This window comes from Pleurodeles waltl, chromosome 5 (genome assembly GCF_031143425.1).
Source record: "Pleurodeles waltl isolate 20211129_DDA chromosome 5, aPleWal1.hap1.20221129, whole genome shotgun sequence".
NCBI classification, from domain to species: Eukaryota; Metazoa; Chordata; class Amphibia; order Caudata; family Salamandridae; genus Pleurodeles; species Pleurodeles waltl.
In genome coordinates this window covers 720,344,492-720,361,828 of record NC_090444.1, presented here as the reverse complement: position 1 = coordinate 720,361,828, position 17,337 = coordinate 720,344,492, and the positions used below count along the sequence as shown (strand labels likewise).

Sequence of the window (17,337 nt, the reverse complement as noted above, 5' to 3'; positions counted from 1 at the left end):
ATGATTTCTTAAAGTTTCTTAGTGAACAATACTGCTAAAAAACCAAAGCGATACCGCGGTTATCTGTTCGTGCGAAACCGGGTCAGTGTCACAAGTCAAGTCTGACCCCGAAGGAGCGCAGATCGACTACAAGTACCAGCATCATGCCGGTCTAGGAGTTGCCTTCAGACTTAGATAATATCTTGTAGCGGTCTTTGAGAAGGTAGAGATTTCAGCAGGGCAAAGCAATAGGCTGTAGTCAATAGGAGGTCCACTACATCTGGGAGCTGCTGGACAAAGCCTCATTAAAGCTGTCAACAGTGGGAAGGCTGCGTTTTCAGGCCAAGGAGGTCATCATTGATTGGATGCTGGCTGTAGTCAAGCCCAGTAAATATTTCTACCTTCGGGGGCTTGGATTTCCTCATCGGTATGAGACTGCAGCTCAAGGAGGACTCCACACGGGCAGACACGTTCGTCGAGAGGGCCCGCTGAAAAGGTTTTGCTACTGCACATACTAACATAGCGGGCTGTGTAAATTCCACCGATGATGCACCTTCGTCAGATCCTCTTGCAGGAAGGTCCGGGTCTCCTAACGGTCCTCAGAGCACAATTTCCTGAAAAAGTCCCAGCTTTTACAGGTAGGTATGAGGAGTACATGTTAGATCTACAGTAGGGGTCCAGGACCTGGAAGGGCACCACTTGGGGGCTAGCACTCACCCCAGCTGGTCCAGCAGCAGTCAGTCAAGCAGGTCCAGTTGATATTGGTCAACTGGGCATGTGCATGGCCTGTTAAGCTTGTTGTATCTCTGTATCTCACATGGGAGGCCAGCCAGCTAGCTCACAAAGTCACTCTGATCGTCCTGGTTTCAAGGGAACATGTAGTCACTCTGACAGTCCTGGTTTCAAGAGAACAGGGCTAATCTTCCTCCCTTTTGCAGTAGGGCAATCCATATGGTAGCAGGGCAGACTTTATTCTGAGTCTTCCACAGATCCAGGAGTAATTTGCAGTGGGGTTTGAGAGTGCTACCTTTGATCCCATTGGCAGCCTTTGTGTGGTGGCAACCCGTGCTCCTCTGCCAAATTAGTTCATGCCAGCTCCCCTGTTCTTCCTTGGATTGGCTCCCAACTGTCTGGTTGGACAAAAGCAAGAACAGGCTTAGTGTCAGGTTCCTATGTGTGTCCTAGAGGCAAGGCCCTTTCAAGTGTCAGTAGGGTTAGATCCAGCCCTTTATTTCACTGCCTGGCAGCAAGATACAGCCCACAACAGCAGACTCATGAGACCCAGGCTACTGGCAGAAAGGCAGAGTTAGTTTGGGCATTAAAACACCAACATTGCCATTTTTATAGTTTTTGCGTAAAATTAGGCTTGATCATTAAGGAGGATTCAAAATTACAATTCATTTGGGTGTAAATAGTATTTCTCTGCTTCCAATCTGACATTCGCACTTATAAGTTGAAATAAAGTAACCGCCTGTTATTCTTTGGAAGGGATAGGCCTTTTAACAGTGAAAAACGACTTCAGGAGTTTTTCAGTGTAAAACTTAAACCCACATGTCTGCCTTCTTAAATACGATGCAGCCTTCCTCAGGAGTTTTTAGGGTCTAACATAAGGGTGAACTATAAGTATTAAAAACAAAGCCTGGCAAAAAGTCTATTTTCTCAGGTCGATATGGCAGTCTAAAACTGCACTGCAGGCTGCACTGGCAGCTCTGAGACATGTTTGAAATTGCTGCTTTAGTGGGTGACACAATGAATGCCACAGGCCCACTAGTATCATAACTTAAAAGCCCTGGAAACGTGTAGTACCGTTTACTGGGGCCTTGCAAGTAAATTAGACATGCCAATCAGGTGTGTGCGACTGTTACCATGTTTTAGAGAGAGAGCACCTCAAATTTAGCACTTTTTAGCACTGGTTAACAGTGGTAAAGTGCCCAGAGTTCTAACTCCAGCAAAAACAAAATACCAAACAGGGATACGTGCCCCCCCTCCAAATTGTTCTAAATTTTTCTGTTAAATTGGCAGTGTTTAAACATGCCTAACTTTATTTAACATTGTTGTTAAGTTCTATTATTCTTTTAAAAATGCAATCAAATACATGATGCCAAATGTACTATTCTGGTCAGGCAGACCTTAGTATTGTGTAAAAGTATCCACAGTGTGATTGTTGGGGGGGGGGGGGTGAAGTTTATTTGGAGTAACTTCCCTTTTGACCCCTACTCCCAGCTTAGACTTAAACAACAATACATGTTAGTGATGGTCCACTACAGAGCAGTTTACTGCTGCTTAGTTTATTCAGCTTAAAACAAGCCCTGTCAGCATGAATGCTTTATTTGGCCAGAGCCTAGCACCCCCTGTGTTCACTTGAGGCCACCCTAGGGTGCCCACCTCCCATTTTGAAGACCCCTGCTTCAGAGACAGGCTTGCAGTGGGTCTGGATCATCCTTGCCAGCGATTCCCTGTTTATCCCCCAGCTTCTGTAAGAGTGCCCTGCCACTGGTAAGAACAACCACAATTTCCTTATACATTCCTAGACTCTCTGACATTTTTCTGTTCGAAGATGCATAGAAAGTGTATGGATTGATTTGTAGGTTCTTGTCCTTCATTACTTTTTCCAAGACAAATCTAACAAGAAATGAAAGGAGTCTATCTTTAGGCCACCCTAACATGTTGTGTAGGTTACCAGCAGAAGGCTCTACAATTTCAGGGTATATATTTTTTTAAATAATATATATGGCAAGTGTACGCTCGCAATAGCATCTTGGCGCCATAATCATTGATTTTAGCCAAGGGGACACCTCTTTCTTCTACCTGTGTAAACCGCCATTGCTTTGGGAATCCTACTGAAACCTTAAATGTGGTGGAATTGAATAGTGTTACTTTCATGACCAACACCCAGCAGCTCTGCAGCGGGTTCTCAGCCTGGTGAGCTATCATTGAATGTATTACCTTTTTTTGCTGACATCTCACTGGTATAGTAGGTCTGGCCCACTGAGGCTTGCCCATGCTGCAGTTTAGGTTAGCTTATGAGAAAGTGATAATAGGGCCCTTGTTGGGAGCCCTATAAACTGAAATCTGCTGCTAACTTGTCATTAGTGGGACTTGGTTCCACCAGAGTGACCCATAGCTCGCTTATATTGTCTCTTGGTTCCTATGGGCGCTAATAAATTTGCAAAGATTTGCTTGCCATTTGTCACTAAATAGACAAATCTGTCTCTCCCTGCTGAGGTGTTTTCATGTTGGGGAGTAAGAAGCTAAATGTTAACATGCTTTTTGTAGGAAACTGGGCTTCTGTTAGCAGATGCTACCCCCCAAAGTCCCTAGTAAATGGTACTATTGGTACCTAGGACATGGGTTCTAAAGAGCGTTTCTACCGGGTGCAGCATGTATTATGCCACTCTGAGGAGCCCACACTAAAACACATGCAGACTGACATCGCAGAATGCATAAAAATGGTGCAAACCATTGTGAAAACAAAACATTGCAATACCCAAATAGACTGCATGTATTAGATGTAAGCCACCCCCTAGAGCAGGCCTTCAGCTCCTAAGGTAGGGTGCACTATATCACATGTGAGGGCATAGCTGCATGTGTAGATGTGCCCCTGTGATGTCTGGTTCTATTGCTAGAAATTGCAAGTGAGCACATAAGTCATATATGTACTAGGCTCTGGTCATTACTAGTTATTCAGCTTCAGAATGTCTTCTCTAAAACCTATGGTATTTGATATCAAACACCTCATCTTCACAAACCCATACTGATGACAATATTGGATTTATTATGACATGCACCCAGAGGGCACCTTATAGATGCCCCCTGATATCTACTAGTTTGCTAGTGTGCTGGCTGACTGGTATCAACCAGCCTGCCACACATTGAGTTTCTGACCCCCTGTAGATGAGAGCCCCCCTCTCTCAGAGGCCAGAAACAATGCCTGCTCTGAAAGGTATTATTGTCTCCTCCAGCAGGATGGCTAGTAAATCAGCATACCAAGGCCAAAGGATTCAAAGCCTCTACTGACTTTGATATCCGACCCTGGCTTTCCATAGACCTGTGGAATGCCACCCCCTGCTCTGAGGCACATTTGGCACCAGGACAGATGGGAAATTAGCTATGCATATAGGTGTGATGCACTGTCTGGCTAGTCACACCCCTAGGGTGGGGTACCTGAAGTGAACACAAATGAAAGAATTCCACCATCTTGTGTATGCTGATATTAGGAACTCTGAACAGTGTTATGCCCACTCCTTGCAGGACGTGGCTGTATAGGGGGTGATGTGACCCCAGAGGTAAGTAGCACATTAGCTACTACTACACACCCCCCTTAACGTTCCTAAATGTTGGTTGTAAGTGACCCTATGTAGTGAATGTTTCTCCCATAGGATAACATTACTGCATTTGAGGCTCATGCTTCAGATCGGAACTATTTCTTTTTTGGTGTAAAAACCTAACTCCGAAAGTAGTTACTCTTTTCAGATGATCGTGGTTTCGAACATTATATCAAAATCTGTTATTTTTGTAAATTGGTCTTGACTTTCTTCTCAAGTGTTTGCCTAATTTATTGACCCTGTGTGTTCAACAAACGCTTAGCACTACCCTCTGATGAGCATAACTGGTCGCCCACACTACCACAAAAGAGAGCATTTGTGGTTATTATTTTAACCCCTGTAAACCAATAAGGGTCACCTGGACTATCAGCATAGTGTACCTTTACATTCGATACACTACATAGGCAGCCAGCTTCCTACACTTATTAAGCATATTTTTTTTTAAAGTGTTTTGAGTATGTCAGAGAACTACAGACCCATTGCAGCAACCCAAAATCCTACCTAAAAAGGTGCTGTGCAACAAGGCAGCCTGAAACATTTAGATCCACTTCACTCATGTTTCGCCTGACATTAGACTTTGCTATTGGTTCTAATGCATAGTGTCTTCGGCCATGCACACAAGGGGTTATGTTCTCTTGCCTTCGTTGTGATTGCTGTATTGTCTTTTTGTGCGGAAACTTATTAAATTGAGTCTTTTAAATGCATGCTCTGAATACTGGTGTATATACTCCTCTATGTATACTTCACTCTACATGTCAGTAACTGAGGCTGCAGAGATCTGTTTTGGCTTCATCTTGAGTCAGGTCGAGGAGGCTCTTTAGAAAAGCACTATTTAATCAAGTGATGGCATGATGAATATATCTGTTTCACTGTTCATTTGTATATTTGATGATCTTAGAGGTGATTGAATACACCATGTGCCTGGTGTAAGTTAAATAAAAAAAATATAAATAACCATGGAGTTGCTCGGTCACGCTAGAAACATCATCCTCAGATGTCACTTATGTTTTTTTGATGACTTATTCTTTACATGTTTTAAAATAATATGTAACATTTTGCATTCAGGTGTTTAATTATGAAGAAGGACCTCAAAATGAAGAGCAGATGGAAGTAGTGGAAGCGAGAAGGCGTGGTTTAGCACCTTTTCCAAAGCCACCTCCAGGTTGTGGACTTTTACCAACCCCTCCAAATCCCTTTGCATTTTCTGAAGATGGTAATGGTGACCCTGATATATCTATTCAACAGAAGAAAATGCCTTCTATGTATGAGCCAGTAATATCTGGGGATGAAAAACATCTTTTGGGACGGAGGTAAGCTATTTTCCCTGTTCACTTGAAATTAATATTTATGAAATAATCAGTATTTGCTAAAATCTATGTTTAGGCATTTCCAATTGAAATGTGAGATGATGGGGCATGTACTGAAAGAAGCTTATATTTCCTCATCATTGATATTTTTCTAGATTGTTTTGTTATCTGAATATTACTCAGTGTAACAGTGATGCTTTGTTCCGGATCTAGCGTGCTGTCAAACTTTGACATCACCCTGGGCTTTGAAGCCTTTTTGAGGCATATACACTGACATTGACTGACAGTGCTCATTCCACTTTGGTGCTTACAACACACTGTCTCAATTGGATTACCTTTATATTGCTGAGGCTAACAAGCTATAATAAATATAGACTTCCAGGCCATGGAATTATCAGATCAGGCTCTATTAATGATGACAGCCTGTATGCACAGCAACGGAACACATGAAATAATGAGGCTTAATGTCTGGTAGTGAAAGGAAAATGATGTGGTTGTTAACTGTAGATTGTTGCAGTCACCTACTTCCAGGAGAGTAACAGTACAGTACAGTTGAATGGTAAACACTGGGAGGGCTTTAAATTACCAAAGCTCTAAAAACATAAGCGGAGAAGAAGGGGTAGGACAACACACATCCTCTTTAGTGACAAGTGCAACACAAATGAGTTTGGTGGCTAAAGCAGCTAGAGCCAATACCCTAATATCAAACCTAATTGAGCTTTAGAAGATGTGATTCCTTACTGAGACACCAATCATATTTGAAGAGGAAGCCTTACCCACGTCTTGCAGCATGCTTCATCATAGGCAACCGCTCCCCACTCTGGTAAGTTGATACCATCAGGGCTCACTCGAACTCAGAAAAAAGGGGAGGGAGTTCTTCAAGAAAGTTCTACTGAACGGAGAGGGATGCAAATTACTACAAATATCTAGAAGTAACCCAAGCTATCACCTTTATTGTTGTGAATCTCTGATATGGTTAAAAACAATACTAGGATGGAATACAGGCTCAGTGGCCAAATTCGTATATGTTAAACCAACATTTTTCAGCCCTGTTCATAGCCAATTCAGGTCATGGGACTTCTTCAGGGCCAAAGAATCGCTAATGGGCTAATTAGTCTGTTGTCAGTTGGTAAAGTGTAAGATAATGATGTCAAGGTCAGTCCTATCTTGCATGTCTTTAGTGTTTACTAAGGGTGAGATAAAACAAATGTTTGTCATAAGCAGAACATTATAGTTTAATGATTGGTATTTGTAGAAGAGGGTCCATGCCGAGGCATACTTCCTCTAAATGAGAACAAGTGACAATACACTGTACACAATAAATGCAAAAAGAATAGATGATGGACAGAATGCTGAACAATGCAAACATTCACCCCAAGTCTCAGAGATCTGGTTTTAATCCATCGTTTTTTTGCCCACCATGGCACCGCAGGTAAGACCCAGCAATATGCAAATCAGTCTTGACACTGCTCCACATAGGAACAGTCCAGTCTGAACTGCCAGGCAGGTTGTATTGAAGCTAGTTTGGCTCATGAGGGGTGATACCAGTTCCAGGATGCTTGTTTTAGGTTACCATTAAAAACCAAGGTGGTTTATTAAGGCAACTTTGTGATCACATAGTAGTAGTAGTAGTAGTAGTAGTAGTAGTAGTCCTTACTTAGTCAAATAATGTTTCTAAAAATACTGTGCTCCGACTAATAAAGGATTGTGCGTTGGTGCAGTGTTTATGCCAAGATCGTCAAAGATTTCAAATTGAGTCAGGTAGCTACCACTGTGTCTCTTATGTATTCCCCTCATATCAAACATTGGTGGCAGTAGGATAGAGTGTTTTTTTATCCATTATCATTGGTGAGAAGTAGGAGCCATATTTGGGTAATCTATCCGGGCACTGATTGTCCTTTAGGAGTTAGGGTCCCACAGTGGATGCGGTTACTACCCACCTTCTTCCACACCCCGATTCCCCCATTTACTCCTAATCAACCTCTCCACACTCCTAATCCAACCGCTGGTACGGCAGTGGGGGAGATGGAATACCTTTTGAATCGGTAAACCGCAGGCCATTGTCCAAGCATGTCTGTGCATGGCTGTGACTAATTGCGAGTGCCACATGTAGACTGATCGCATTTGTAGTCACTCCTATCTTTTTCTAGCATCCGTATGTAGTTCGTTGACACATCACCAGTGTGTGTGACGTTAATGTGAACGTCGCCCCTACTCACATGGAAGGTATAGACATTTGTTCTTTCGCGGATCAATGGACCCAGTTAGGAGAATTAATCAATATGGTCATTACACTACTGAATTCATTGCCAAATCCAGAACATTATTTCAATTAAAAACAAATGGTACATCATGTAAGGGATTTAGGTACAGAACTCCTGTTGAAAGAAGATATCTTGTCTCCCTTGTCTGTAGACATGAAGTTGCCTTGCTGCCGTAGTGGGATGGTATCCAGTTAGGTTACCACGGACGCATCCCTAACCACCCGAGGGGCACATCTGAACAACATGACAGAATAAGATCTGGGGTTTCTTCATCTCGGGGATCACCACATCAGTCGCTTGGAGCTGTTAGCCATTCAGCTGGCTTTTAAAGCATTTCTCCTACAGATTCAGAGCAAAACAGTTCTAGTACATACAGACTGCCATGTTCTATCTTCGGAAGCAGAGAGGCATTCACTTCCCCACCTATATCAGCCTTAGCTCAACAGATCTGGCGTGGGGCCATCCATCACTTAGTTCATCTCTTAGCAGAATATCTGCCTAGAGTTGACAATCACTTTGCCGACCTACTCAGCAGAATGCAGCAACTAGTCCAGGAGTGAGAACTCTACTTGCAATTCTGTTCCCTTATTTCAGCAGGTGTTGAACACCAGACATAGATGTGTTTGCCACAACAAAAACATGCAGAATGCCAAAGCTTCACCTCCCTTTGGTTTCCAGCCATCCTTTCCCCCAAATCCCTAGGGAATTCTCTGTGGAGCACTTAGTCAGGGACCTTTACCCACGCTTTTCCACCTGCCCCACTAATTCCATTTGTGGTCAGGGAGCTCAGGCAAACTTCACTCATCCTAGCGTCTTCAGTTTGGGCCAGACAATCATACACATGAGTAGCTCCTCAACAGAGTGGACCTTCTCATTTAAGACTGCAGCAGTGTCAGTCACCTGGCTTCCAGGCAGCTGAACATAGCAATTTGGCTCTTGTGGTTATGGAGTTTGGATGCCTTGATTTGCCACAAAAGTGTGTGGATATGCTTAAGGAAGCACACAGACCTACCACACGCTTCTGCTATGCTGCTAAGTGAAATGTTTTTGTGCATTGCGGTACCCAAATTAACATTAATCCACTCATCTCCAATGTGCAGAATATCATTTCTTATCTCCTTCACCGACAACAGTCCGGTTTGGTCTATACCTCTGTTATGTTACATCTGGCTGCTATTGCAACATACATACAAACCTGAGAACATTCTTTGCTCTTCAGAATCCAAGTTAACAAAGCCTTCACTGAAGGTCTCAAGTGGATTATCCCACTTAGGACACTTTCCGCCTTTTCTAGAAACCTGAATATTGCCCTTACCAGGCTTATGGGTCCACACTTTGAGCCCTTTCATGCATAAGTTTCCCCTTCCATTTCTCTCTAAATCACCTCAGGTAGGCACATCAGTAAATTACAAACCCTCAAACTTCAAGAACTTTTTTTCCATGTCCAAAACTATCCAGTAGTTCTCAGAACTAATCCCAAGTTCTTACCCAAGGTTATGTCTACCTTCCACCTTAATCAAGCTATTGAACACCCAATGTTCTTCCCATGCTCTGACTCTATAGCTGAAAGACCTCCCCACACTGTAGATGTTAAACGTGCCCTTATGTATTACATTGATAGAACCAAATGTTTTCGTAAGACACAACAATTATTTGTCAAATCAAATCAAATCATTAACATTTATAAAGCGCGCTACTCACCCGTGCGGGTCTCAAGGCGCTAGGGGGAAAGGGGGGGGTTATCGCTGCTCGAACAGCCAGGTCTTTAGGAGTCTCCGGAAAGCGGAGTGGTCCTGGGTGGTCCTGAGGCTGATGGGGAGGGAGTTCCAGGTCTTGGCCGCCAGGAAGGAGAAAGATCTCCCACCCGCCGTGGAGCGGCGGATGCGAGGGACAGCAGCGAGTGCGAGGCCGGAGGAGGCGGGTGGGGACATAGAAGCTGAGGCTTCTGTTGAGGTATTCCGGTCCCTTGTCGTGGAGGGCTTTGTGTGCGTGGGTGAGAAGTCGGAAGGTGATCCTTTTGCTGACTGGGAGCCAATGCAGGTATCTCAGGTGTGCGGAGATGTGGCTGCTGCGGGGTACGTCGAGGCATTTGTGGCATTCTGTAAGCACTAAAGGCCATGCTATTTCAAAGGCGGGACTAGCTACGTGGATGATCAAGTGCATACAGACCTGTTGTTATAATAAAGCTAAAATGACCTTATTGCCCCCGTCTTCATTACACCCGCAAGCAGGGTACTACTACGGCTTTCATAGGAAACTGTAAACTTCGCACTTGTATAGCGCACTACTCACCCGTTAGGGTCTTAAGGCGCTGTACGCATACCGCTGTGGAACCCCTCCTGGCTTTTCCCTGTGAGGTGCCCACTCCTGGACAGCCCCAGGGTGAAGCCAGGCATCCAAGCGCTGTGAGGGCTGTTGTGGAGATTAAACAAGCTATTGCCCAGAGTTAGATTGGGACCCATTAATTAGATTAGGCACTGAGGCGAGAATTATCTGGTCCAAGGGAATTGAGCCCTAGACCCGCTGAGGTGGGAATTGAACCCTGGTCCCGGGCCAGATCTCTGCATCAGGGTCTGCCGCTCTAACCATTGTGCCACATTTCCATAGCAGATGTCTATAAGGCTGCCACTTGGTCCACTCCACACGTTTGTATAAAAAAAAAAACAAATTGTGGAGATGTTATCAAGGGAACAAGTCATAGTTAGTCAAGCTGTCTTTAAAACTTTGTTTCAAACGTCCGCCCCAGCCACTGGCTAACTACTGCTTAGAAGACGACTGCTTTTCATTCTATGCATAGGATGTGTAGCTACAGCCATACATGCTACAAACAGCATATGTTACCTAGTAAGCATCTATTTGTTGCATGTATTGTTGTAGATGTACATGCACCAACCCTCCTCCCAGGAGCCAGAGGCTGATGCAGTCACTTTTCTCCCCGATATAGGCATTCTATTACATCGTTGCTGTTTCTTTTGATGGCTTTCCATACACACTACTCCTTTACTATTCTAAGACTTTGGACAAAAAACTATCCAACAATGGAGTCTGTGACCATGTGCATCTACACTTAGAGTAGAGGTCACTAAGACCTCCTGACTCGAAAGACGACTTTGTTTAAAAAAAAAAAAAAAAAATACTTGCATTATCCAAGCCCAATAATAGATGGCAGGAGTATGCACAACATGTGAATGTACAACACTACATGCAACAAAGAGATGCTTTCGGGATAAGTAACATATTCCTTCCGTACCACTTCAGAGATATTCATCCCCAGTGATGTACAATAGAAAGGTAAATTCCTAGTGAAGAAAGATATCATTATGTGGCTAATTTAAATTATTAAAAACAGCAGCTTTCTGGTATGTGTAGCAACAACTTCTAATGAGGTAAAGCTAAATATAGTGCCTCTGCTTACAGTTCACTCTAAAAAAAAAAATGAGACAACTGTAAACAGGTCCTTAAGGTCACCGTTGGCTTAATGACAGGATGGAAATGTGAAGACATAAGTAGATCTAACTCTAGTAGGTCCATTTAAATATGGATGTATCCTCTTGGCACCCCCTTCAGTTAGTACTGCATGCCACTATACTGAAACATGCTTGTGAATCTGTGAAAGACTCATTATGGGAGAAAAATATGTCTCTTATCCTTAAATTTATTTCAGCAACATTGGTTCCCTTTATAGGTTCACATCTGCCTATGCTGACTCACAAATAGGCAAATATAATTGATAATTGGATGTTCAGACTTATCTAAAATGTTTGTAAGCTTTGAGGTTAAAACCTATTAAGTGCAGAGCAGAATGAAGGGAACAAATGCTACAGGAGGTTGAAAAATCCCAGATGTAGGGCTAAGAAAATAAAGCTTTATTTTATGCATTTTACTAAGGGTTTCCAGTCTGATACCGAGAACCATTTATGCAAACAAATATTTATCAACATACCAACCCTACTAACCTACATAAAGTATGCTCTTCCAGGGGGTCCTCATGAATTGTGGTAAGGACCTAAAAGTCCCGCCCACACATGGAGATCCTTTAGCACTTTAAAAAGTATACATATGTGTATACCAAGAATTTGTACCATAGTACTTTATATGTAATTATGTTTGCAGTCTAAAGAAGGCTAAAAAAAATAGCCAGATTTCATTGCCTTTTCATTTTAAAAAGAAGTCAATTGCATAGACATGCGTCAAGGTGACCAAAGAAAATCCTTCAAAACCTTTTTAAAAGGTAAAAAAAAAAAAGGAATATGAGACTGTTAGTCAGGAGGCTGCAATACAAAGCATGGAATAGGAAACTGGCACTGTGCCACTGTGAACCTCACAGTACTCTCTGTACACCATCATGTTTCACAGGTGACAGGTCAATTCATTTTTCCTGCTCCTGGAAACAAGATCCTGAGGCCCTGAGCTTTGCCTTTTTGCCAAAATCTTTTGGAAATCTTTCCAAACCTTATATTTAGAGTTCTCACTCAACGTCTTTTGTCATTGGAGGCAGCTTGACACCCTTGGCTGATGGAAAATTAATCATTTTTTGTGTTAAAAATGCCTTGACTGTTTGTGAAGTGGCCTTCCTGTGGGGAAAAGAAGGCACAGTCACCCCCCCCCACCCCCCCCAGACTGTGTGGCATGTATCTTTCAGACACTGATGTCCCTGCTTCCTGTACTCACTGTCAATCCTTCTCTGAAAGAACTTTGAAGGATCAACTTTAAATTAGACTCCATGGAAAGCAGCAAAGGAAGGAAGAACACGCTTCCAGATCTTCTAAAAGCCATGGAGAAGGTCAGCCTGCTGCTGGAGCTTCTTCTTCCCATTCCGAGTACTCCCCTAGAGGCAGATCTAGGGAGAAAAGACATCAGAGGAGGAGACATTGCTCCCGGTACACATTGAGAAGCATGATGTCGAGGAGCAAAGTGTTGAAGACTACACATATACCTCTTAGCTCACTGTCATTAGGCACGATGTAGAGACACACTGATGAAAGAACCCCAACTGCCATTGTCAAGAACTCTCTCAGCGTCAAGCACCCCAGTCACCGGCAAGACCATCTCCGTCGACAGCGAATCTACCCGTCAGCGTTGACTAGCAACATCGGGGCCAACTCTGTCAACATCAAGGACACTTCAGTCAACTTCACTAACATCTCAGTCGACGCTGAAGCCACTTTTGACATCAAGACCTCCAGCTTCGACGTCGGAGCCTTCACAACCTCCAAAAGTGACATCTAGGGCAAAATCTGCTACCATGTATGCATCAATCTTCTAGATGGTCACAGGAGCTTCAAGCAGAGAACCCAGGTTCAGACTCCCCCCAAATATGCCCTCCATTACATGTCACTCCGGATATAGCGCATCTAGGACAGCTTCGCCACAGAGAGTCACACCACCCAGTTTTTCTATCTCCTGGAATATCTCCAGCTTCTCCTTCTGTACTCACCAGACAACAGGACCGTCTACATTTGACTTACGGTCATCGCTCTAAATCCGGAGAAAAATGCCAGTCATATCACGTTAGATCAAGAAGATCTAGTACAGACGGTCACGATCATGAGGCAGGAAACGGTTCTTTTCATGGACAACATCATGACGGTCTTCCATCAGATATTATTTTCCAACTCTCTCTAAAACACCTCCACCTAGGGTTTCTCCAATTGATGACTTAACAAACTTTTAATGAGGTGCTTGTAAGAGGTGCAACAAAGCTTGAACATTCCTGTACCAGCTTCCGGTGCATCTACATCTGTCATCTTTAAGACACTACATCAAAAAGACCTCTCTTCCCTCTGGTCCCGGATCTTCTTGAGCATGCAGTATAGCTATTCCTGACACCTGCATCTATAGGGTCAGCTCTACCTAGGCTCCTGAAGTATGAACCTTCTGACCAGGATGCATCCTTTCTCAGAGCAGATCCACCACCAGATTTGGTAATTGTGGCTGCAGCAAAAAATGCACTCCCTACAAAACTTTACAGATAAACTTCCTAAAGAAGACAGACAAGATTGCCATGAAGTAATTAATAGAGGTATGCTGGTATCACATCAGATCATTCATTCAGCTGCTGAAATTTCAGATTTATCTAACCATAGTTATTGCCATGGTATTTGTTCTACGTTGCCCTGATGGCTTAAGCTAACAGGTCTAAAACCAGAAGTGCAATCTAGAATCCTTAACCTGCCATTCTCAGGAAGTATGTTGTTCTGATCTCACGGAGATGATGAAATGTCATGGATGAAGTCTTAATTAGCTACCTTGAAAGCTGTGGCCAGGGAAAAGAAAAAATAGAAAGAGATCCAGGTCTTATGTCAGGCGCTGCTACACCCAGAGAGTTCAGAACCTTCACTGGTTGCACTACCAACAGCAACACCAGTAGAAACAGTCATACCATCAACGTAGATCTTCCAGAGGAAGAGAGGATCAACATCAGCACTCTGCAGTGGGAAAAACACCTACCAAACAATGAGTCACATCTTCCCCAGATCTGTCAGTCACTCCATTAGGAGGAAGTAGTGTAACACATTTTTCAGTGTGGCTATGCATAACTACTGATAGATGGGTTCTGAATAATGTTCAGAATGGCTATTCTCTTTGTTTCAAGTCCCCTCCTCCATCTCTTCCAACCAAAACATTGTCTTATCAACAAGATCTATTACATAAGGTCAACAGTATACCATACAAAATGAAATGGAGGAGGTTCCTTCCTATCAAAAAGGATTGGCAGTGTACTCTCAGTACTTTTTGGTTCTGAAAAAAGGACCAAAACAGGAATTCAGACCCCTTATCGACCTCAGAGTATTGAACAAGTATATAAGAAGAGAAAAAATCTGAATGCTCGCAGTACATCAGGTCTATCACTAACTACAGCGAGGGGACTAGATGGGTGTACTAGACCTTCAAGATGCCTACTTCCACATTCAGAGCATAAAAAGCATCAAACATTTTTAAGGTTCACAGTAGACTCAAGGTATCACAGTACAATGTCCTTCCCTTTGGGCTGAAGTCAGCTCCCCAAACATTTGCAAATTGTATGGCCATCATCACAGCACGCCTGAGAAAACAAAAATATTTGTCTACCCTTACCTAAGTGACTGGCTTACAAAAGGAGCATCCTCAGAAGAAACAGAGTCATTTTCAAACATGTTTCCACACTCTCACCAAGTTAGTTTCTTCAAGTAAACCTCAAATAAATCTACAACCTCCCCTGATCAAAACATTTATTATCTGGAGGCTGTAATAGATACACAGTCTGAAAAAGTGTTTCATTTAGAGGAGGGACTATTATCAATCCAACTGAAGTGGCACACACTACTACAAACCCCTCATTCAACAGCCCAACAGATTTGATCTCTGTTGGGATGGATGGCCTTGTGCATTTTGTTTTAGCTCCTAGTGAGATCTTTACAGAAATGTCTGAAAGAGCTGTGGAGCCAGTTCTGAAACAATTGGGGGAAGAAACTGACTCTATCACAATCAGCTATCCAGTCAATCCCATAGTGGACCTAATTGGAAAATCTGATGAAAGGGACCTTATACTATCAGAGTCTCCCAGCTCAGCCTCTATTCACAGATGAACCCCCCACAAAGATGAGGTGTACACTTGGGCCATTTAAGGACCCAGGGACTTTGGTCACCCAAAGAGAAGACTTCCTACATCAATCTGCTAGACTTGAAAGCAGTTCATCTAGCTTTAATATCTTTTCTTCTGTCAATCAAAACGATCTCTCTACTTGTTTAGACAGACAAAGCAACAACAGTGTACTAACTGAACAAGCAGGGAGGGACACATTGGAGATCAGTCTCTAGAATCACAAGCCATATGGAAATGGCTTATTGAGAGGAACTTGACAATTGCAGTGATCCATCTCCCAGGTGCTCAAAACATGTAAGCAGACACCCTCAGTCGAACCGTCCAAGAAAACCACAACTGGATTCTAAATGACAGTCATAGAAGAACATTTTCTAAGAATGGGGATATCATCAAATAGTCTTATTTACCGACATAAAAAAATACAAAAAAATTCAATACTTTTGCACAAAGGGGAATGCTCTTTTTTATGGACCGGTCAAAGAGATTTCTCATGCATTTACACCAGTTTCCTTATTCCAATAGTTCTGGACAGATTTTGTTGGTCCAAAATCATGATGATGAGTGCACAGGAATGGCCGAGTCAGTGGTGGTTCACAGACCTTGCTCACGTATTAGAGCGACCACTCAAGATTGTTGTGTGGATAGGATCGCCTGTACACGTTTAGGGGCCAGATCATAGAGGTATACCACAAGGGTGCACAAACATTCCAAGAGAAGTCAAACATCCTTCCACAAGAAAATCATGTGCCTTCGAGTGGAAGAGATTTTGCATTTGGTGCATCCAAAGCAGCCACAATCCTTCCTCCTATAAAGAGTATACTTATGCCAAATTGTCTTCATCTAGCCCAGTCTAGTGTACGTTTTTTTTTTCCTATTCACGTCTTGCGCTAATACCTGCCTATAGGAAATCTCTATCACAAATTTCGTTTTTTTTTTTTATGCCTTTAATTAATGATTTTCTACAAGGTATTAAACAGGCCTTTTCGCCAGTTAAGTCAATTTCTCCTCTTTAGGATTTAACATTGTTCTCTCTAAATTAATGGGGCCCCCATTTGAACCCATACACAAAGCCACTTTACAACAGTTTACATAGAAAACTGCTTTCCTAGTTGCTTTTGCCTCTGCACGTAGAGATAGCGAGATTCGGGCTCTATGCGCCACAAAACCCTACACAGTATTCCATAGTAATAGAGTGGTTATGAGAACAGGCCCCAGGTTTCTCCCTAACGTGGTTTCGGAATTCCACCTTAACCAACTATTTCCTTACCGACGTTTTTCCCTAATCCATCAATGCCAGTGGAAATTTTGTGTTCTCTGGTTGCTAAAAGAGCCCTTATCACCAAGGATATAAGTCAGTCTTTTCATAAACTGTGGTCCAACACATACAGGTTTGCCTTCTTCTAAACAATCTGTATCTAGAAGGATTATATAATGCATTATTCTTTCATACCAAATAGCAGAGAACCCCCTACATGGTAAGCCGAAAGCACATTCTGCGTGGACAAAGGCTGATACCATAATTGTTCTTCAGAATGTTCCAGTTTCAGAGATATGTAAGGCACTTGTCAATCTGCTCATAGACTTTTTGACACTGCTTCCTAGATTCTGACTCCAGAGCAGATGCTCAAGTAGGGCAGGCTTCTTCAAGGAATCTTTTCAGGTGATCTTTCAGCTGTTTTTATTTCTTGTCCACCTGTTTCTGGGATGGGCATGCTGTTCTCTTCAGTGCTTATGACTATTGATATGAATCCCCTGGAAGAGAAGAAAATGTTTTTGACTTTTAATCCTAGATCTCTTCCATTGGAATCCTAAAGTCATAAGCAACCCTTCCATCTTCCCGGACAGCAACTATTACATCTCTCAACAGTAGCTTAAAC

General features: G+C 42.9%; 1 protein-coding gene across 4 annotated transcripts in view; it reads left to right on the top strand.

Annotated features, from left to right (window-relative positions):
• Nucleotides 1–17,337, top strand: part of ZC3H6 (zinc finger CCCH-type containing 6) — a 275,434-nt gene that overhangs the window by 172,603 nt on the left and 85,494 nt on the right. For all 4 annotated transcript variants that reach the window (XM_069234680.1, XM_069234679.1, XM_069234678.1 and 1 more), the window contains one exon: nucleotides 5,370–5,614. In XM_069234680.1, the coding sequence (XP_069090781.1) occupies nucleotides 5,370–5,614 (245 nt within the window). The remainder of the gene's footprint in view (nucleotides 1–5,369; nucleotides 5,615–17,337) is intronic.